Genomic DNA, 23315 nt, shown 5'->3' with positions numbered 1-23315 from the left:
TTTTTTTCCGGTGTTGGGGTTTAACTTTGGGCATTTGGTTCCTGGGTAGCTTTTTCAAAATTGGAAATCCACCACTTGAGTCATATCTCCATTTGGGGCTTTTTGATGGTTATTTGGGGATAAGAATCTCATGGACTTGTCCAACAGGTCTAGCTCTGAACTGTGATATCAGTCAGATCTCAGTCACCAGAGAAGCTGTGATTTTAAGTGTGAGCCCCCAGCTTCCAACTAAATCTATTCTAACAAAGGTTGAAGGCCAAGTGTGGTGATAAACACCTGTAATCTTAGCAATATTGAAGGCAGAGGTAGGAGGTAGTCCTACGCAGAAGCCAGAGATCCTATCTGAAAAATTAAGTTATAAAGGGGCACAACTCTAATGGTAGAACATCCCATTCTACCACATCCCATTCAACCACAAGAAAAGAAAGAAGAAAAGCTAAGATTATACCACATATACCATATCAGACACATACAATAACAGGTCCTTGGATTGACAAGGAAGACTCATCACCTTCTTTTGTGTGCATGTGTGGGTCAATGGACTTAAATTTAGGGCCTGGATGCTGTCTTGAACTCTTCTTGTCCAAGGCAAATGGCTCTACCACTTTGAACCGCAGTCTCATTTCCTCATCACCTTCTTACTAACATTTTTAATTTACAACCTTCACAGAAAGCATTTTTTTTTCAGTCCATTTGGGATGAACAAATGATGGCAATGAATCTGAGATGATGGGTACCAGAGCTCTGGTATACCTGTACTCTTGCAAGTACACTGCTGGGAACACTTTGCAGAGACTCCCAGATCGCCTAGTTATAAGATTTGTCTTATAAGATTTGGGGATCATTATGCTAGTTTGCTACTTATGATTTGCAGGGATTTTACTTTTTGCCTAACATAACCATTTATCATTTACATCTAAGTCAAATTTTGCTTACATTTCTAAGTATGACTCACAGAAGATTTAATGTCACTGTTTAGCAAGATCAAAACTATCTTTCTGTCTCTGTCTGTCTGTCTGTCTATCCATCCTTTCAAGACAAAGTCTTCCTGCATTTCCCACGCTGGCTTTGAACTTCTGAACTTAAATGAATGCTTTGCTTCAAAAAGTGCTAGAATTAATGGTGTGAACTATTAACTAAGCATTCTTTTACATGTATGTTACTTCCTTTCTAGTTGCTAATATTTTACAGGAGAAAGACACTAGTTGAAGAAGGTTGTGATCTCCAAACAAGTGTGACAAAGAACAAATATTGAGGGACAACTGGAATGGCTCAAGTGGCAGAATGCCTGCTTAGCTGAATTCAAACCTCAGTATTGAAACAACAGTGACGACAAACATTCAAATAATATAATTTTAGGAAGCTCATCTCAACTCAAAAGCATGAAAGTTATCTAGGAAGGACACATTTGAAAACCCTTATATTTCTGAAAGTTTGTATTTTAATAAACATTTCAATGGAAAAACAATCTGACTTGAACCTTACTGTGAACATTACAGATGTTGCTACATAATCTCAGTGATAGCTTCACTCAGATTTATTCTCAATATGAGAATGAATTTCTGACAAATTGTCAAGCAGAGAAGTTGACTATATGTATGTTAGAGACATCTTTTCCTATACAAGATGTGAGCCTGGTGGCTCGTGGCTCACATCTGTAATCCTAGTACTCTGGAGGCTGAGATCTGAGGATCAAGGCTCAAAGCCAGCCTGGGCACTAAAGACTGTGAGACTCTTATCTCCAATTAACCACTAGAAAACCGGAAGTGGTACTGTGGGTCAAGGGGTAGAATAGTAGCCTTGAGCTGAACAGCTCAGGGACAGCATCCAGGCCCCAAGTTCAAGCCCCATGGATAACTGACAAAAAAAAAAAAAAAAAAAAAAAAAAAGAATGAAATATCTGCAGCTGGTATGGCTGATAAACAAGTGAAGGTCAGTGAGAAAAAAATAAGTAAAACCTAAAATCAAAAACTGAGGTTGTAAAGTTAGGCTGTGGCCAAGTTATGTAAGGTTACAATGCACACATTAGACTTAGACTGTTCATGAAGAAATGTGAGATTGTAGTAGCAACAGATATGTCAGGAATGACCTTCAAGAGATTCTACTGGGCCGACAATGTGGCCTAGTGCTGGCCAGCATGTGTGAAGCCCTGGATTTGATTCGTCAGTACCGCATAAACAAAATAAGCCAGAAATGGTGCTGTGGTTCAAGTAGTAGAGTGCTAGCCTTGAACACAGAGAGGCTCAGGGACAGTGCCCAGGCCACACTTCTTAAAGAGATAGAGCTGATAACTAATTGAAAGCCACAGTGAATGAAAAATGGAGAAATCACAGTTGGGGGCTGGAGTAGAGTTCAGCTAGACTATAAGGGCTTCATTGCTAAGCTAACAAGAAATCCGTATCTACGCTAGCATTTTATATGAAAGGGAATTTCCAAAACATAACAAAAATATGTGACTGACACAATTTTATTTTTCATGCTAAAATTTTTACAAATTTTATTTGGTCATACACAATAGTAAGAACAACAGTTATAACTGAATTAAAAATAACATTTTGGAACATTTGGATCCATTTACTAATATCACATAAACAGTCATTAATTGTTATAGAACTACTGAATTAGTATATTCAATAAATGTGCAATGATGGTGATCACTATATAAAGAGTGTCAAATGTATTTTTACATATGTATTCCATAATTACAGCTGAGGTTTAGAATTTAATAATATCATCATTCAGATATCTGACCAAGTAAATATTGTAATCAGCAAGCAGTCAAATGTCTTTCCAAAATCTTAAATTCTAAAATCTTAGTTCTAAAAAGAACTGGTATAATCTGGTAAAATACACAGACATAGCTTGCTGTTATTTTATGCCTAAGGTCAACCATTATATAATGAAATTTTGCATCTTTTTGAAACTTGTTATTTGCCCCATCTCATGTATATGTTTGTACATATTTACCCCACATATGTATAAATATTTATGTGCCACCCAACTACAGCATATGATGTTTCCTAGGCTTGTAGCTTCTAAAATTCTGAGGAAGTTGAACAATCTGAACTATAATAATCTGCATGGTAGTAATATATTCTTTTTTTAGTATGCAAAATATCTTGAAAATATTTCTCTTAGTACATTTCAATTAATATAATTAAACAGATGGCAACAATTTCCTTAGATAAACTATGAATGAAAAACTTGCCATACATTTGTTAAAATTAATTTATGGAATATTTTAGTCAAAAATAGACCATACGGTATGTATTCTTCATTTTAGAACTGATGCTAAACACACATATAAACTGCAAACATAATCACTAGTTTAAACTCCATTTTGTCCTTATAATAATCATTTGATTTTGTATCAGTTATGATTTTCTCTAAGGAGAAATTTCATATCTTCATTGGGAAATTTGTTTTCTTTATAATTTTTTTTAAATTTATTTTTATTGTTATTATAATGGTGATATACAAAGGCATTACAGTTATATATTAGGTAAACAGTACATTTCTTAGTCGGGCACTGTGGCTCACGCCTGTAATCCTAGCTACTCAGGAGGCTGAGATCTGAGGTTCAAGGTTCAAAGCCAGCCCGGGCACAAAAGTATCTGAGACTCTTATCTCCAATTAACCTCTAGAAAATGGGAAGTGGGGGCTGTGGGTCAAGAGTAGGTCAGTAGCCTTGAGCTGAAGAGCTTAGGGTAGCACCCAGGCCGAGACCAAGCCCCAGATCCGCCCCCCCCCAAAAAAAGAGTATATTTATTTTTGGAGAATGTCATCCCTTCCCTTTCTTTCTCAGGCAAATCTGTTTCTAAAAAAGGACAAAGATACTCAAATGCTAGTTCTATTAAGAAGTCCACTGATAAGTGAAAATTTTTAGTGTGATAGAAATATAGGGGACATAAAATATTTTGATGTAAGAATAACACAAATATATTGGTTTAATGTAAAAAAAATAAAGAAATAATGCTTAATAGTCTTTTATTTATTTACCTCCCTATTCAAATATATTTTTCCTTAAAATAAAATCAATTAAAGTAAGTATCTCATTAAAAACTCTAACTTTACATAGAAATTAGAGAAATAAAACTAATTATTCTTGGATTCTTGGTTGTGTTTGAGGCAGTAGCTGCTGTTTCTAGATGTTGTAAACTAGAAGTCTTTACTTGTAACACAGCAATAAAGCAGTCACAGGACTGTGAGATTATACTGTTTAGCAAACCCTAGTATGCATTTTAAAATTTAATAATGTCAATCATTTAAAAAGCATCTAGTTGAAAGTCATTTCATTTATTACACTGACATTTTTATCAGTTTATGTTAGTTATATGGAAATCCCATTGAGATATTCTCATACATGTTTAAAATATGTTGCCATCAATCTCACACACTCCTCATGTCTCCTTCCCCTATGCCCAAAACTTTTTTCAACAGATTTCCTCTTCATTTCTCATAACTGCAAACAAAAGTTTTGATTATATGTGTCTATTATTGACCCTCTATTATTCTTTTTCCTTTCCCACTTGGCTCTTCTCTCCTAGGTAGTCCCTTAGCTAGACTCATGTTCTTGGTTTAGATAAAATAGTTTTTACAAGAAAGAATTACTCTCTGAAGAACTACTTCGGAGTAGTGGAAAAAATATTAAGAAACAGTCCACTTAGTGATACGTTCTCCAATTAGACATCCGGAACTACACTTCAGTAATATGGCTCAGAACCACAAAAGATTCATCAGACTCAAGTTGTCAGTCTCTTGATACATGTGACCTTACTGTGTTTTGCCATCCGTTCTCTCCCTGTTTCTATACTGCACTATGTCATTTACAAACTACCAATCTGGAGACTGGAAGTGAGTTATGCTTTCTTCTTGTAAATCTTTAGAAAGAATAATTACCTCATAAGCATTTGCAAACAAAAAGGGCATAGAAATTGTACATAAATAAAACAAAAGTCATTTAAACGTTTACACAATAAAAATGATAGATTAGCAATTACATTTATCTGGTACCTAATAGCTAATATTTTCATCTTTCATTTCAAATCTCAAATATAACAATCTGCCTTATTTATAAATACTGTGATAACACATCAGTCTTATTTTTATTCAAATGATCAAGAAGCAGTAAATCTTTTCTGTTTTTCTTTTTTCTTTTTGCAGTACTGGAAATAGACCTTGGGGCACTGTTCTTAAAAAGCTCTAAATCTTAACAAAAATACATAGGATTATACTAAAAAATATTCCTTACATGTTCTTTAAAATATTTCCAATCACAAAATCTTATTCTATTTTCACGATTTAGATCATTACTATTATGAGAATTCTTCCTCTAATATTTATTGCATTATGACAATTTTCATTGACTGCCCATTGATGAAGGAGACAGAAACAATATCTGGCCCTGGTTAAACTATTTATTAATAAATATGCGTTCTGAAGCAAGTCTTCAATGCCTCTATATCCTCCCTTCTACTTCTAGAAGAGGGTCCTTTCTTCCTCCTTAGAGAAGTCACGCAAGGTCTCAAGAACTCATAAAACAGACAATGAGTTAGACACATACTATCAAGACAAAGAGCTTTTCTGTTCAATCAAAATGATGAGGCTTTTAAGGGAAATTTATTCCTGAAAACATTAGGAAAAATTTATCTTTGCTATGTCCCTGCATAATGTATGTACTTATAAAAATATATTAAGATCTATCCTATCTTCATATAAGAAACTACATTGGCATCTAAGAAAAATGAAAAACCTTAGACATTCTTTCCAGATTTTATTTTTTAGTGGTTATACATTTGTATCTCCAAAAATTCATTTCCATAGTCTATGTATTTCTAGCCTGTTTTGATCCGGGCTTATTCTGATAGTTTTCTTTCCTCTCCGAAAGTAGTCCCAGGAAATCTTTAGTTCTCTTCTATCGTTCTTTTACTTGTTTTAAATTCTAATATGTTTGTGATTCAAGCTTCACTAAAACTAGATAACACTGTTTTCAATTTAAAGAATGAAAAAAAAAAAAGAGAGCAAAAATGAAGTAGGGGCTAGGAATTTGTCCTAGTGGTAATGTGCCTGCCTAGCATGCACGAAGACCCGGGTTCGATTCCTCAGTACCATATACATCAAAAAAGCCAGAAGTGTCCGTGGCACAAGTAGCAGAGCTCTAGCCTTGAGGAAGGCCCAAGGACAGTGCAGAGGCCCTGAATTCAAGCCCCAGGGCTAGACAAACAAACAAATAAATAAAAAACAACTAAGTGACAAAGAGCAAATGTTCCTCCATTTCCTGTGTGCAGGAGATACAATGTCTATAATCTCAGAGGATGTGTGAGTCATAAAGCATCACACAAATCTGTTTAATTTACACTATATAATATTTCATGGTTAAAATATACTGAGCAAGAATATAAAAATTGATTTATCAGACGAAGTATAGTTAAAGTATAGTATAGTTTTGAAGAAATGTATGCTGATTTAGATATAATTGTAGCATAAAGATAGGGTGAGAAAATAATCAGTTTAAGATTTCTGTGTCAGAAGCTGTGGCTCATGCCTGTAATCTTAGCTACTCAGGTGGCTGAGATCTGAGAATTGCCGTTCAAAGCCAGTTGGGGCAGGAAAGTCACTGAGACTCTTATCTACAATAAACTACTTAGAAAAAGCTGGAAGTGGTGCTGTGGCTCCAGTGATAGAGTGTTAGCCTTGAGCAAAAGGCACTCGGAGACAGCACTCGGGCTTAGAGTTCAAGCCCCAGGATTGGCAAGAAGAAAAATTATTTTCTCTAACAGTTTTTCATTTTCCCACATAGAATCACTGAAATAATCTAGTTCATTAAACAAACATGAACCTGCACATGTGCCAGGTCAGGCATGGAAAATTTTACAGTTCTACTATATATTATACCATGACTTTCAAAGTAATAGAAGTAGACATTTTGAGACAAAAACAATCCCGTCCAGAGATAGACATTAATCATGTCAAAATAAAAGAATGAGGAAAAATGAAATTTAATTGACTTGAAAAGCTTGGTAAGGTGACAAGTGCCTATAATTCTAGGTACTCAGAAGGGGGAGTTCAAAGCCATTCTGGGCAAAGTTAGTAAAACTTTACCTCAAAAACAGAACACCAACAAAAAAGTATTGGCATAAATGGTAGAGTGGTTGCTTAGCATGCACAAAGCTTCTGTTCAATTCTGAGAAAAAAAATGGAAGGAAGGAAATATGGAGGTACAGAAGGAGGGGAAAAGAAAAGAAAGGAAAAGAAGAAAGGATAGAAAAATGTAAGTAGAATCAGTACATCAAAAAGTGCATATTTTCAAAGAAATTAGGAGTGGCCAGAAAAGATGGCAGAAGAAAAATAAAAATAAAGTTTATGTTTGACTAGAAGGTCTTTATGAATTTAAAGAGTGAGGAGAGTGAACTTGGCTGTGGATGAAGGGTAAATATAAACAAAAACAGAAAAGAAATAAAGAAAGCACATTCCACTCATTTAAAATGCTCATTCTGGAATGCATGAGAATAATCAATATGAAAGCTAAGGGCATACCTGTTTAAAGGCAGAATAAAAGTTTATGTTTATTTTCTCAAGAATCATAATTTTAAACAGGCTATTTCTAGAACTGAGTTAGGCACTTGGGATGGGGAAGAAAAAAATCTGACTCTTGACACTAGGGAAACAAAAGAGAAGAGATAAGCTAACAACTTATTTATTGGTTAGCGCTTTGGTTTGATTTTTTTTGCTTTTTTGCTATCATACTTATTAGCTCTTGGACTTAGTATTAATGTATTTAAGAGAGCCTTAGAACTTAGTAATTGAGAAAGGAAAAAGACCTAGTAGAAAATAATACTGAAAACATAAAACAACCAAGTGAGTAAGTCAAAATTTATAGGTGCAAACAACTTTAAGTAAAATTAAAAACTAAAGTAGAAAACTTTAAAAATGTAACAGAGGGATCCTGTCATATAATGTACAAAGTGAATACATTTTTTAAATCACAATGTAGGTTTCATCATTTAATGACAGGATTTCTTGAATAGTCTACCTTCCAATACACACAAAAGCGATGAATGATTATCTAGTCTATCTGAATAAACAGTAAGTGTACCTACCATTTCTTAGTATGAAAAACAACATAAAAAAGCAAAACATTTTAGTGTTTTATTTCAAATATATTTTATGCCAGCTCCAAGATATAATTAGAATCTTTTCATACTTTATGGATTTCTGAATTTCATTTTCCTATTTTATTTATTTTTATATGCAACTTACTTTAAATTTTGAATGTGTACCGCTTTATTTGACATTTATCAAAGCTGTATAAAGGCATGCAGTTTATTTACAGTACTGTACACTAAAGGGCTTTGCTGTACAACAATTCGCAAAGCTATATAACATGGAAAGACATGTGAAACAGAAATTTTTGAAGTTTTAGGTAAAAGATTTTACAAAGAGTATTCTGGTTGGTAAGTGATGTAGTCACCACCTTGAAAGAAGCCAAAAACATGCAAATGAGTGGAATTTCAACAAATTAAAAATGTTTAGCTAACAGCTAAAGTATTACGTGTATGAAATGTTATCATATGCAACAATTGCAATATATAAAACAGGAAGAAAGATTACCTTAAAAAAAAGTTCTTCATGAATAATAGGTTCTTGGTAATTTTCTATATAAAAACATCCAGAAATTATGTTTCTCAAATTATTTTTGTCACCAAAATTATACTCTCTTAGAGCTAGGAATTATTTGCATGACTTTTACAGGAAAAAAAAATCTGTTTTTTCTTTTTTTAGGGCCACAGGGTACAAACCAATCAATAATTTATGCTCCAGTAAAATATTGTGTGGTACAAACATATCAGCACAGAGTGGAGGGTTGCAATAATTGCATGTTCACTTTCTCTTAGCTGAACTCTTACAATAGAGGCGTAAACTTTAGGCTGTTCAGTTTAAGATCTGCTATCAGAAAGTACCTCAAGAGATCAGAAAGTACCACCTCGTCTAATGGCACCTCCCTCCGCCATCACTGTTCTGGCTGAAGGACATTCAGATATTCTGACTGCCCCAGCTGGTAGGTGGTGTTCCTTCCACAGTCCACATACTGGTACCTCTCCTGGGATATTTGCTCAGAGTGGCCAAAGTATGTTGTTGTCACAGTAACTCTAAAAAAGAGATTAGAGATTATTTGATATAAATACCAACTTAATTCTCATTAATACAGCACAGGTCATTACCGATGTACTATTTAGATTTCTTATAAAATAGAATTATTAGTTATGATTAATGATCAATTATTTGGTATTCATGATAATATTATAGATATAGATGTCTTAGGAAATATTTTTCTAATAGACACAAAAATGATGGTGGACTAAACCCTACCCATATTATTAAACACAATAAACACTAAAAAAATATCTTTAGTTTAAAGGTGGAGTAGTTCATTACATGCTTAAAAATAATTATACACAGCTGGGCGCGGTGGCTCATGCCTGTAATCCTAGCTATTCAAGAGGCTGAGATCTGCGGATCAAGGTTCAAAGCCAGCCAGGGCACAAAAGGACCTGAGACTCTTATCTCCAATTAACCTATAGAAAACAGGAAGTGGGGCTTGGCTCAAGGGCAGGGCAGTAGCCCTGAGCTGAAGAGCTCAGTGACAACGCCCAGGCCCAGGGATAAGGTAGTAGCCTTAAGCTGAAGAACTCAAGGACAGTGTCCAGGCGGAGTTCAAGCCACATGACCCCCTCTCCTTCCCAACCCAGGACATGCTCTACCAACCAGGTTTTATTGGCTCATATACCTCCCCACAATCCAGGACAGGAAGGAATGGAACTAGGTCTTAGGCTCTCTCTAACCTCTGCATTTTCTGAGCTCCTCTATATCCAGCATGTGATCCTTTACTACTTATCTGAGCAAACATTTTCCAAATACCTTCCCTAATCATTTGCTTCTCAGCTACACTGCACTCTAGTAAGGCTTAAGATGGCATATGTTAGGCTACAAAAGAAAGTTAAAAACATAAATCTTTAAAAAGAAATATATGTTCAAAAGAGTCCATACTTACTGCATCATGAGTACTATGTTATGCACTTTGATGGATATCAATGTACAGAAGTCACTGTTAAAAAAATTAGGATGTGAATGAATATAGGTAAGTAATTATAAAATTAAAACTCTTCTACATTAAAGGTAATAGAGACTATTTGTACACTTTTTTTAGAGGAGGTCTCCATACATTGCTAATGGGCTCAAGTAATCCTACTGCAGACATCTGGAAATGTAGGCACATGACTGACAATATACTATTGAGGATACACACATATATCCTCACACATTTATATATATATATATACATATATACATATATATGTATATATATCATATTCACTGTTCAAACATTTGCTGGACTTCAAATAATAACAGATTATTTAAGACTTCCAAAATGATGTATGCATTCATAACAGTGTGGGTACAGTTGTAGAGTTTTTTTTACTATGTACTATGTTACTTACATATTTATTTGGGCATGGTGGCTCAAACCTATAATCCCCACTACTTGGAATATAGATACCAGGAATGACATATCAGGGTAAAAAGTTAGAAGAGTTCACATCTCAATCAATAAGCCAGACATGGTGGCATGAGACAGGAATTCATAAGAAGTGCACAGGAATGCAAGGGGCCTTAGGTAGAAAGATGGTGGTACAGGCCAGCCCTGGGTAAAACTGTGAGACCCAAAAAGTCATCCTGAGCAAAAAATGTGCTGGAAGTGTGGCCTGCTTAGCAAACACAAGGCCTTGAGTTAAAATTCCAGTACAAAAAAGTTACTTATTTCATCACCATTACATGCATATGTGTGTGGGGGGGTACTAGGGCATGAACTCAAGATCCTTTGCCTTTATGCTCAAGGCTGGTGCTCTACCACTTGAACCAAATTAGTTTTTCTGATTAAATGGAGATAAGTCTCTTGGATTTGTTGGCTCAGCATGGCTTCAAACTGGGATCCTTAGCAGCCTTGTCAGTAGCTGGGTTTATAGGCTTGAGAATTCAATGCATAGATTTCCCTGCCTTTTGAAATTTCAGTAAAGAGAAATTCCATATTCATGTTAATGTCTGAAGATGAAAATTTTAATAATTTTTACTTAACAAGAGTTAATAATTATTTGGACCCAATTATATATATATATATATAATATATATACCATACTATGTATAGTGTATACTATACATGAATATATTATATACTATACACATAAATTATTTATACTATATATATACACTGCATATGTATATATGATGTATATACAGTATTTATACTATATACTATACATGTAGTCTACATAGTAACTAGCATGTATATATATACTATGTATATACTGTAGCATATATATACTATATACTTCAAATTATAACATTATTGTGTTATATATACAGTATACATAGTTATATAGAAATTATTATATTTTACTATACTATAGTATATTTTACATGTACAGGAAGGTATAATAAGCCTGACTTATTGTTAGTAGTATTGGGGATAATGCACCAAGGCTCTGTAAGTCATGGCTGCATCCTGAGCATCTGTGGGTACCTCACTGGTGGTCTCCTAGGACCCATTACCCACAGATATCAAGGGTCTATTGTACATACATGTCTTTTTGTTAAGACAGTGGCAAGAAGAGAAATACGAAGATCAGCAGCAGCCAGAAGGAAAATTCAACTATGTGGTCATTTTTTTAATTAATAGGGTTATGACAATTAAGAAGGGGAAAAATTCTCTTACATTCATTATTATAAACCAGCAAATAAAATCTGAAAAAAATCCACACTTACTACATATAGCTCATTTCTTCTGCAATCACAGTAGGTACTGTATAATCAATCTGAAAGGCAAAAGAAATAAAATCAAGGGAGAAAGAGAACAAATGAAATCTTTTAAAATTATCTTAGGAAAGGAGGGAGGAAGGAGAACAGCTGGCCACTGATTACAACACACTGCACTCATGAGGAAATCCTTCCTTGTATTGCTAATCAATGCTACTAGAAAATCAATGGCAAATAACACTAAAATGCCAAATAGTGCAATTATCTGTCAAAACTTTAAAGAACTAGACATCTCTTCTTTTAGGAGGGTGATTCTGAAATTTACTCTTATACATGTATGGGACATAGCTGAAAGTCAAGTGTTTGAGAAAGCATCCCTCCTTCCTCAAGTGAGATGACACACAGGACAACCTATTAGCAGAGGCTTACCTGTTTCATATCTAGTGGGCCAATATTGGTAATGTTGTTTAAGCGTGCCTTTCCAATAACTGTTTTTGAAAACTGAACTTGTGCAGTGATATTTTCAACTTCAACTGAATAGTAATTATTGTTTGTTATATTTAGTGTATTCTGAAAAAGAAAGGCAGAAAACACAGATTACTTGAAAGTAACATATTTATACATCTAGACATTCATCTAGATTATCATAGCTAGAAAAACAAAGTCCAAGCATCAGTGGCTCAAGCTTGTAATCTTAGCTACCTAGAGGTCTGAGAATGCATGGACTGCAGTTTGAGGCCAGCCGAGGAAGAAAAGTTCACTGGGAACCCTTGCACACCCTTGTCATCTTAGATTTGCAGGAGGTTAAGATTGACAGGATGGCAGATCTAGGTCAGCTCTGCACTGAAATCCAAAAGATGCTTCTCTGTTGAGAGAAGCTGGGTGTGGTGGCACGTACCTATCATACCAGACAGAGCAGAGCTTAAAACAGCTAGGTTGTGGTTCAACTGCAAACCTGGGCAACGAAGGCAGACCCTATCTCTGAAGTAACCACCCCCAAAAAGGCAATGGAGGTGTGGCTCAGAGGTAGAGTACCTGTCTAGCAAGTGCAAGGCTCTGACTGAATTCAAACCCCAGTATCCTTCAAAAATGTCCCCCAAATGAAACAAATGAAACCTATAAAAGGTAAAGTAAGACAGGCTGAAGGGAAATTTAGTAATAAAGGTCAGATATTTTGTCACTGGGAGCAAGGACAATCTATTTAACTTAAAACTTAAAAAAGAACCAGGATAATCAGTTGTAAAACAATATGCTTTATTACCATGGCCTTAAGCTATCTATGATCATGAATCTGGAAATTTATTTTCAGAAAGTTTATGCTCAAAAATAGTCTGAAATAACAGAAACTTTAAACATAAAGACATTTCCTAAATAAATGATAGTAGTAAAATAAAATCATCTATTAAAAAGTGAGTTATCAAGTGGTCATGTAAAATACCATAAAAATGATTTAATTTGGGAGAACAGTATTATTTCAGCTAAAATGTTAGCACATGTAGGTATGTACATGCACACATATACATACATACACACAAACACACACACACACGAAGTCCCTTTTCCTAAAACTGATTCTAATGCGCTAATGCTAACATATGAAGAGGAAGTAGAAGACTTTCTTAGAAGATTTTGTTTGTAGGATGTGGGGGGGGGGGGGCTGCACAATCCCCAGAAATCAGAGAAGGCACTTTCATATATACCAGTTTACAACTGAGAAACTACGTCATTTGTGCTTCATCTTTCAACATGACAAAGAAAAGATCTGGTAAAGATGGAAGAATTGGACTCCAAAGAAGCAAAAGTGTTACATTTATGACATCTACTGAATCAACTATGTTAAAATGTTGCTAAGAGCTTTGGGACTTCAATGTTGAAAAGTAAATCGATGGTAACATTCTTTTCTTAGAAATGGGTTAGCCTATTTTGTCTTCTTAAAGACATGAAATATGAAATTATTCTGTACACACAGAATTGACAGTATGTAATGCTGCCAGCAGAACAGAAATGGTAGACAGGGAAGCCAAACAGCCAGGGCCACATAAAGAGCATCCTCTCAACAGGGACCAGGTGCTACTCAACAGAACAACAAGGTCGTAAAACATTCACCGTAAAGTTGTAAAGCTAGACTTACTGTGATATTTAAATATATTATTCGCTTTTCCACATCATAACTGACATATGCTGACTTCACTCCAATGTATTTCACATCAATAGAACGAGGGAAAAGGAAAAATACAGCCAGTCCAGAAAGGAGCAGACAGACAAACACAGATGCCATCACATACAGCTTTCTGAAAAGGAAAAGAGTATATTAAGTTAAATATATGTATTAAAAAGTACATAACTAACAATCAGAGAAGATATTTTCAATATGAATTTTCTACCACATCTTATACCAGCAAAGAAACAGATGTATACTTCCACTAAATTTTCACATACTAAAGACTTGGGTTTTAGTCTACTAAGTTTAAAATGCTGCCTTTTTGGATAATGGATTTCAGTCTATGAGAGAACATTCACAGAACTGGCTTCCAATCCAGGCTTCACCTTAAGATCAAGCTCCCAAATACAAAATTCAAGGTGTTCTTGTGAATTCATGGGAACATGAGTTTGCATGACTTTCACCAGCGTATAATCTGTAAAAATATGACTGCTTATCAAAACTACATATGGACAGTGGAGCATCACTCAAGTGGTAGAATAGCAACAATGAATGAAAAAGTAGAGTGAGCTTGTGGACCTGAGTTCTAGTACTGAGACCTCATGAAAAGTGCTTTCAAATAAGAATGATGTAACACATCACTAGAAAATGATATATCACCACTAGAAAACATTTTTAAGAAATGTAACTTTCTTACATTTTCTAATTTTTTTTTACTTAAATGATGTACTGGCAGGCGAGTCCTGCATGACTTCGGTCCTGTAAATCAGCCCCAGGGAATATATGTATCCACTGTGTTCTAAGTGACCTAGCATGCTGAGTTTACAGTTATAGAAAATATTGTTAAGCCTAGTGGGACAATAAAATAACAGACCAGGTAGTATTTTATTCCAAATAGAGAAAAATGGCTAGTTTATTTATAAAATATGTTGTTATTCCTGGGCACCAGGAATCCTGTAATCCTAACTATTCAGGAGGCTGAGATCTGAGGACTGTGGTTCAAAACCAAAGTCCATGAGACTCGTATTTACAATTAACTATCAGAAAACTGGAAGTGGCGCTGTGGCTCAAGTGGCAGAGCAGTAGCCTGGAACTAAAGAGCTCAGGGACAGTGCCCAGGCCCAGAGTTCAGGACCTAAGATTGAAAAAAAAAAAAAAAAAAAAAAAAAGTAAAAAAAAAATCTTGGCATTTATTAGACATTCACCAGTGATAAATGTTCTTATGATACCAGTGGCAGCAGTCAAACCCCCTCCAAGTTTTGTAATATTGGTGCCATTTCCTACCTATACTATCTACACTAATGCATTCCCTTCTTTCACTTTAAAATAGGTTTAGATTAAGTAGTATAACTAAATTTATGTAGAGAAAATAATTAGTACCATAGTTTTTGGATTATCTTAGCGCAATTATAAAGATAAAGAAACGATCCTATAGCAATGTCATCTTATTACAAATTCGTGAATTCTTAACAGGCCTGTGGGCTCTGCAGATGTTCCTTCTGCTCTTGCTGGGCTGACTTTCCTGGCTTCAGGATTCTTGGCCTACTGAGCTACAGGTTAACAGCACTCCCTTCAGCTTTTGCCCTCTCCTACTAAGACCACCCAGCTCCAGCTCCTCATTTAGAAAAAGACTCCTAAGTTCGGCAGATCCCTTTTCTTACGGTACAGTCTTAACCTGTTGCTAGGATAACAAGCTGGTACCATTTCATTTGTTTTCCCACTTTTCAAGGATGATTACCCTATGATGCCTGATATCCACTGAAAATCCCATACCATGTATTGGTTCCAGGTATTTGTCCATGTTCTAGCTATTTGGGGAGGGAAAGTAAATCAAGTCTTTCTTCTATCATTTTTACCTTGTTTTAAAATTAAAAAAAAAAGTTTATAGGGAAGGGGGGAAAACCAAGACGGGTGGGGGGTGTGGGGGGGGAGGGAAATGGGTACCAAGACATGTGAAAGGGTATCAATGTATGTGAATTAATGCACCTTCTATCTGGCAAATATCATGTAACCCTTTTACTAATTACAATAAAAAAACACACAAAAAAAGTTTAATTGTCATTATTTAGAGCCCCTTTAGAGTCACAGCAAAACTAATGGAAAGCACAGGAGATTTCTATATATCCCTTGCACCCACACACACTCAGCCTCTCCCTACCACCAAACCCCTTACAAAATGGAGAGTTGTTACAATCATGACATCATTCCCCCCTGAAGTTCACAGATCAATCACATCAGGATCTGCCTAGGTAGTTTGCATTCCGTGGGTTTTGGAAAATGGATCATGTCGTGTGTCCATTAGAACCATGAGGTTTAGTTTCACTTCCCCAAACTCCTCTAGATCACTTCATCCTTGCTTCTAACATCTGATCTCCACCTATCTTTTTGCTGGCTACAAAGTCTCTATACAGAATCTATTATACTACCTTTAATCAAAAGTAGAAAATCCAGTTGATCTGAAATTTGCTTTTATGCTGAAAATCTTGGTTCCCTAATGGTATGTACATATACATATTTTATTTCTTCATAACAACTTCAAAAATTACACTGGCAGTACTTCTAACAATGCAAACTGTTGAGAGCAGCTTAAAATTTGTTGCCATTGTCTTGGCAACTTAGCTATCTCACTAGACAACCCAAATATACTTTCAAGTTGATTATTCAGTCTGGATTTACTGACTAACTTGATATACAGTTAGGATAATTTGTTTCTTTTCATTTCACTATAGATGTTACTGTATTACACATTTAATCTTTATTTTTATTTATTTTTTTTGCAAGACCTGGGGTTTGAAATCAGGGCCTAAGCATAGGCTTTCTTAAGGCTAGAGCTCTACCATTTGAGCCACAGATCCACTTTCAGCTTTTTCCATGTATGTGGTACCCAGGTCTTTGTGCATGGTAGACAAGCACTCTGCTGCTAGGCCAAACTCCTGGCCCTATAGATTTAATCTTTTATGGAAAAAAAAATAAAATCGAATAACCCCCATATAGATGTTACTTAGCTGTTCCTTTTTTTATTTGTTTGCCAGGATAGGTTAAGTTTTAATATTTTAGAAGAGAGGAGGCTCCAGAGATGTGTGGTCAGAGGAGGGCGTGTGGGGAGCACAGAGAGAAGGCTCTCTGTAAGCAAGGAATAGGGCCCATCTCAGCAGCCAAACATACTTTCTACTTGATCTTGGACTTCCAGCCTTGAGAACCATGAGATTATCAATTTCTGTTATTTAAAGAATAAAGTCTGTGACACTGCTTCATGAAAGGCTGAACTGTTCTTTTTAAAGTTTCTTTCTAAACTGAAGATAATCAGTTTTATAATTTTGGGATTGGCATTCTATTGTGTACATAAAATATAAAATATGTTCTAAATATCAGATTGTTGGGAAATAAAGTTCTTTCGCATTCTATCTGAACACTGTGCAGAGCAGCACTATCTATTACAAGGTATTTAAATTTACCTGACAACTATGGTGAAATTACTTTTTGGCGGGGAGGGGGCTAGTCCTGGAGCTTGATTTCAGGGCTTGGGCACTGTCCTTAAACTTTCTCAAGACCAGCACTCTACCACTTGATCCACAGCACCACTTTTGGCTTTTTCTGGCTTCATGCAATCTGGGCAAGCACTCTACCACTAGGCCATACTCCTCGCCCCTGAAAATGAAAATTTTAAAGCAGAATTTCTGAGCCCTGGAGTGAAAACATATGTAATTTTACAGTCACTGGTATGCAAGGGGTGGATTTGTTCATACAAGATTTGGGACTTTTGCCAATCTCCATGTAGCTTTAATTTGCATTTCTTTTATGAGAAAGATTGAAAACATTTTTATAAGTTTTAACATCATTTGTATTTCATTTTTGGAACTACCTGGTCAGAGCTTCTATTCTGTTTTCTTTTAGTAGCTGGCTTTCCCCTCACTTCTACCCCAAAATTATTGAAGCTTTTTACAGAAAACCTATTGGAGTTGTGCATGTGATTGATTTGTAGACATTATTTCTCAGTTTGCCATTTGTACTTCAATATCTTTTTTCAATTTGTAAAACTGTATCTGAACTATGTCATATTTATTTTTCTTTTATCATTCTTGGATTCCAAATTATAGTTGAAAAATTTTCCACATTGATGCTATAAAGATTTTAGTCCTATTTTTTTTTTTTTGTCAGTCCTGGCTTTTGAACTCAGGGGCTGTCCCTAAGCTTCTTTTGCTCTACCACTGAGCCACAGTGCCATTTCTGCCCTTCTCTGTATATGTGGTACTGAGGAATGGAACCTGGAACTTTACGCAAGCTAGGCAAGCACTCTCCACTGAGCCACATTCCCAGCCTTAAGATCTATATCTTTACATCTTTATATATTTCAAAATAAAAGGTCAGTCTGACAGTTTATAAAATCTTTATGATTACTAAATATGTGATTCTATGACTTACTGCACTATGCTCAGTGGTCAAGCATGTCAGTCTTATTTTCTATCCCTTTCTTATACAGTATACAATCTTTTTTGCCTCAGTGTTGAAAGACTTTTTTTTAATTTATTTTTTTGTCCTTTTGTCAATCATGGGCTTGAACTCAGTACCTGGGCAGAGTCTTTTTGCTCTTTTGCTCAAGGCTAGCACTCTACCACTTTGAGCCATAGGTTTACTACTATTTTCCTGGTGGTTGACTAGAGATCAGTCTCATGGATTTTCTTACTGCACTACCTTTGAGCTGTGATCCTCGGATCTCAGCCTCCTGAGTAGTGAGGATTAAAGGCATGAGCCAGCAGCACGTGGCTAGGAATCTATTTTTGCTCAATGAAACAAAACTGATAATGGCATCACTGAAAAATCGGATTTTTTTCCTTTTAACTTTTTTGTAACTATTTATGCATAGATTAGAAAAGAAAATGACACAAAATACTCCATGTTTTTATAACCACTTACGTTCTTCTTGGCCTCAGTCTTTGATCACTATATGGAATCAATGCCACCAGTTGGTTCTCTTGTCCTAAAAGTGAAAGATAACGGATTTCCATTAACACAATGAACTAAAAAGTCAATTATAACCTGGTTTAAAGGAAAAAGGTATCGCCAGGAGTTTGGCCTAATGGTAGAGTGCTTGCCTAGCATGCACGAAGACCGGGTTCGATTCCTCGGTACCACATACATAGCAAAAAGCCGGAAGTACTGCTGAGGCTCAAGTGGTAGAGTGCTAGCCTTGAGAAAGTCCAAGGACAGTGCTCAAGCCCTGAGCCCAAGCCCAGGACTGGCAAAAAAAAAAGGAACAAGATATCATTTGGCTCACATCTCATTTCTTCTATTTTCCATATAGATGTGTAGCTGGTGAAAACAGTATACAGAACAATGGCGGTAGTATTCTTTGATCCTCTGGAAGGTATCTAAACAATTTTAGAAGATCTAAATTTACCATGCCTCCCTTTAAGTTCATTAACTGTTTACCATCAAGACTTTGATTTGCTGATGACAGAAGGTACAGACTTTCTTTCCAGAAACTTCCATCACCACAGAAGTTCTTACACTACTCCTCCTTGATTATCAAAATTAAGCATCTAAAACTCAAGCTTCAAGAAACTCATTAGTCCTTCTGACATTTGTAAGTAACTCACAATAATACCAAAAAGCATACCATATTTCCCTTCTGCTTGGGACATTCTCCTTAACCTTTACTCCTGATTCATCACAGGGAAAGGAAGTAAGGAGAGAAGAGGGGAGAAAAGAAGTCTACAAACTCCTACTATCATATTGACAAGAATTCTGACATGTCCTCCTATGTTAAATTACAGAACATGGAACGAAGTAAAAAGATTTTAAAAAGCTCATTTTAATTCACAGCATCAAGCTAAACCAACAAAATGGAAAATACCGTTCCACATGTCTCTCCCAAATCAACTAAGAAACATCAAACCTTCTTTATGCACTGTCCTCCTATCTCTAGAACTTGCTTGATTTCTGTTGTCCTACTATAGCCAATAGTTCAATGTAAATGATTTATGTCTCTTCTCCTAAAATTTTATAATAAAATAACTTAATGTCCAGCAGACATTTACTATCTAATCCCACTGTTGAGGAATTTGACTCAAGTTTTCTCACACTGGTCCTAAATCTGTAATCGTTCAATTAAATTGTCTATTTCAGGGACCTCTTATTCTGGAAAATGAGACTTATCAGTATCTACCTATTATCCTCTTTCTGTGACCAAACCCTTTACCTTCTCTAACTACTAAAAATAGTCTTCCTATATCCTTCTGAACAGGAGCATTCTTTTATGCACTAGATTTTATCCTCATCTGCCTACTTAAAAATACTTCCAATAATTGTCCCATCTCTTGCATTATTATTTCCTCCCATAGATTACTTTCACCAATACATATACAACTATTATTCATACCATTTTAAAACAAATCCTGCCAGGTGCTAGTAGCTCATACCTGAGTTACTTAGGAGACTGAGATCTGAAGATCTTGTTTCAAGGCTAGAGCACTAACCTTTAGAGCAAAAACTGCTCAGGGACAGCACCCAGGCCCTGATTTCAAGCCCTACAACCCACAAAAGAAAATTCCCTTTCCTGACCATCCAACCCCTTCCTCTTTCTATAAAGCCAAAACCTAAAAAAAAAAACAAAAACAAAAAAAACACAGGGAAAAAAAAAGCTGTATTTCTCTCCAAATACCTTTTACTAAATGCTCTATAGTCTCCCTACAATATATGGTCTCATGCCACCCTTTTTTTATTAGCATTAATTAGTAATACAAAATAATGGATTTGATCATAACAATTCAACACACGATTTTGCAATCTACCCACACTGTTCTCCAAATCTCCTATGGTCTACCTATTACATCAGATGCTCAGTTCTTAGCCCTCCCATGACCTGATCTAGTAACACAAACAGCTGACAGCTCGTTCCTTGTCAATATACTTTCCCCACTTATCTTCTAGGAGATCACAGGCACAAGAATTTCTTTCTCCCACTCAAGCTGCAATTCTCAAGCCAATGACCCTGAAATGCTATAGTGTTCCATTTCCAATGCAGAGATCTCATCTTTTCTATTCAAACAAATAAATCTAGGGGTCTCATCCAGTTCTCATCTAGTTTACGGATCACCAATACAGTGATGATGACTCCGGGCTAAGTATAGCACTTGAAATCCCTGATCTCTAGACTAACTACTTAGTGAAATTTTCTACTTCAACATCAGACAACTCAAAATACACATATCTGAAGTTGAACTCCTCATCTTGTGCCTGACATATGTTTGTGTGTGTGTGAGTTGACTATACATATATCCTCTTTTCTTGATCTTAATAAATTGCTATTTCATTACCCCAAGTTTCTGACTATGGAGTCATCCTTGGGTTACCTACTTTCCATGACTCTCATCCAGGCTTCAAAATAAGCCTACTGCTCATACTTCAAAAACACAAGTAGACTACCAAAATGGTAACCACTCCCCAAGACTGGTACAATAATTTCTTTGAGAACAGCTGTTTTCAATAGCTATTTTCCCTGAAAAGATACAACCATCATGTTCCACAACCAATACAAATGTAAACTTCCCTACATCAAACTCTCTGAGCCTCTGGTCTCCCTCATCTTCCTTTGGGGCTTTGCAACAATATTTACCAAACAAAAAATGAGGCCAGTCCAAGATAGCTTTATTATTTTGACTTACTACATACTGCTGCAACAAAAGTAGCTTACAAATAACATACAGCAATTATTTCCTTCTAACTTCCCCTGTACTGACCACAAACTGAACTTTTTTGGTCCTACTTGGGTTATCGTCAAGTACCATGGAGTTCCTTTAAGAAATAACCCATTAGGGCATACACAACTTACAATTTTCATAATGAGTTACAAGTGTTGGATCAGCTATATTTGGTACATATTAGCTATAATATGTAGGAAAAATATGTACACTAAATATAGTAAAGTAATTTTCATTACTACTTTAGGAACTTAAACTAATCTATATTTCTTTGTAAGTTTTTGACTGAAGATAAGTGATAGAAAGTTTTAACATATGGGCCGGGAGTTGGCCTAGTGGTTAAAGTGCTTGCCTAGCATGCACGAAGACCCGGGTTCGATTCCTTGGTATCACATATATAGAAAAAAGCTGGAAGTGGTGCTGAGGCTCAAGTGGTAGAGCTCTAGCCTTGAGAAAGTCCAAGGACAGTGCTCAGGTCCTGAGTTCAAGCCCAGGACTGGCCAAAAAAAAAAAAAAAAAGAACAGAAAGTTTTAACATAAATGTCCTTCTAAACAGAGCTGCTATAAGCCACAGGTTTTATATGATTTGAGCCAATGAAGAGAATCATGACACATACCCCGAGGAATTCTTCCTGTTCCTTGACAAGTGGGACAAGTGACACTGTCTCTTCCTGTGAATTCCACATATGGAAACTGAGAGACATCTCCATTTCTTCCATCTTCATTATGGACTTCATTATTAACTAATCCAGTCTTCATATTTTCATTCGATATGACTCCATCATAACCATCTTCTTTATTTGAATGCAAAGGCAAGTGAGAAAAAGACTTTCCCATGTCTAATGAAAAAGAGAACTCTCACAGTAAACCAGCAGAATAAAAGTATTCTCAAATTCTGAGGGATAAAGATACTAATCTAATTAATTCAGAACAAATTTAAGAGTGTTCAGACTACTTTGGGGATTAGAATTATATTCAACCAAAACATTTCCTGAAACAAGTGAGCCTTTTACTAGGTTTCATAAATGTTCTAAAAATATTAAGAGATGATAACCTTGGGGACTTGAGATAAAAATGACCGTGCCAGGTGCCAGTGGCTCACTGCCTGGAATCCTAGCGATGTAGGAGGCTGAAATATGAGGATCGTGGTTCTAATCCAACCTGGGGAAGGAAACTCGGTGAGATTCTCATCTCTAATGAACTACTCAAAGCCAGAAGTAGAGCTGTGGCTCAAGTGGTAGAGCAAAAGAAGCTCATGGACAAGGCCAGGCCCAGAGTCCAAGCCCCAGGACTGGCCAAAAAAAAAAAAAAAAAAAAAGAAAAGTGTTAACCTCTAGCCAAAGTCTGCTCCTTCTAAGATTCTCTGAAACACACATTCGTTTTCTTATTACTAAACATAGACATATTTAATCTTGAAACTCCTCAGTAGTAAAAGAGAAAGCTGCTTTGGGAAGATAACTAAATGCCTGTATGTGTGTTTGATATATATATATATATATATACATATACATATATATATAACCACGTAGTTTTCTTAAGTAGAAGTTTCAGTCATTTAAAAAAATGCACTTCAATCATTTTACATTCATTCACATTCTTATTCTTCTTTCAGAGCACTTACAAAAAAACTTTCAGAAATCATG

General features: G+C 35.6%; 1 protein-coding gene across 3 annotated transcripts in view; it reads right to left on the bottom strand.

The window, feature by feature from the left end:
* Window positions 1-2485: 2485 nt before the first annotated feature.
* Window positions 2486-23315, bottom strand: part of Tmem106b (transmembrane protein 106B) — a 31588-nt gene continuing 10758 nt past the window's right edge. For all 3 annotated transcript variants that reach the window (XM_090333171.1, XM_090333172.1, XM_090333173.1), the window contains 7 exons: window positions 22290-22511; window positions 18887-18950; window positions 13943-14102; window positions 12241-12381; window positions 11821-11870; window positions 10052-10105; window positions 2486-9149 (listed from right to left, as the gene is read on the bottom strand). In XM_090333171.1, the coding sequence (XP_090189297.1) occupies window positions 9011-9149; window positions 10052-10105; window positions 11821-11870; window positions 12241-12381; window positions 13943-14102; window positions 18887-18950; window positions 22290-22511 (830 nt within the window). In that variant the 3' untranslated portion in view covers window positions 2486-9010. The remainder of the gene's footprint in view (window positions 9150-10051; window positions 10106-11820; window positions 11871-12240; window positions 12382-13942; window positions 14103-18886; window positions 18951-22289; window positions 22512-23315) is intronic.

The sequence above is a fragment of the Megascapheus bottae genome, chromosome 5 (assembly GCF_031878675.1).
Source record: "Megascapheus bottae isolate mThoBot1 chromosome 5, mThoBot2.hap1, whole genome shotgun sequence".
Lineage (NCBI taxonomy): Eukaryota > Metazoa > Chordata > Mammalia > Rodentia > Geomyidae > Megascapheus > Megascapheus bottae.
The sequence above is the reverse complement of the archived record's forward strand: the minus strand, read 5'-3'. Positions and strand labels throughout refer to the sequence as shown.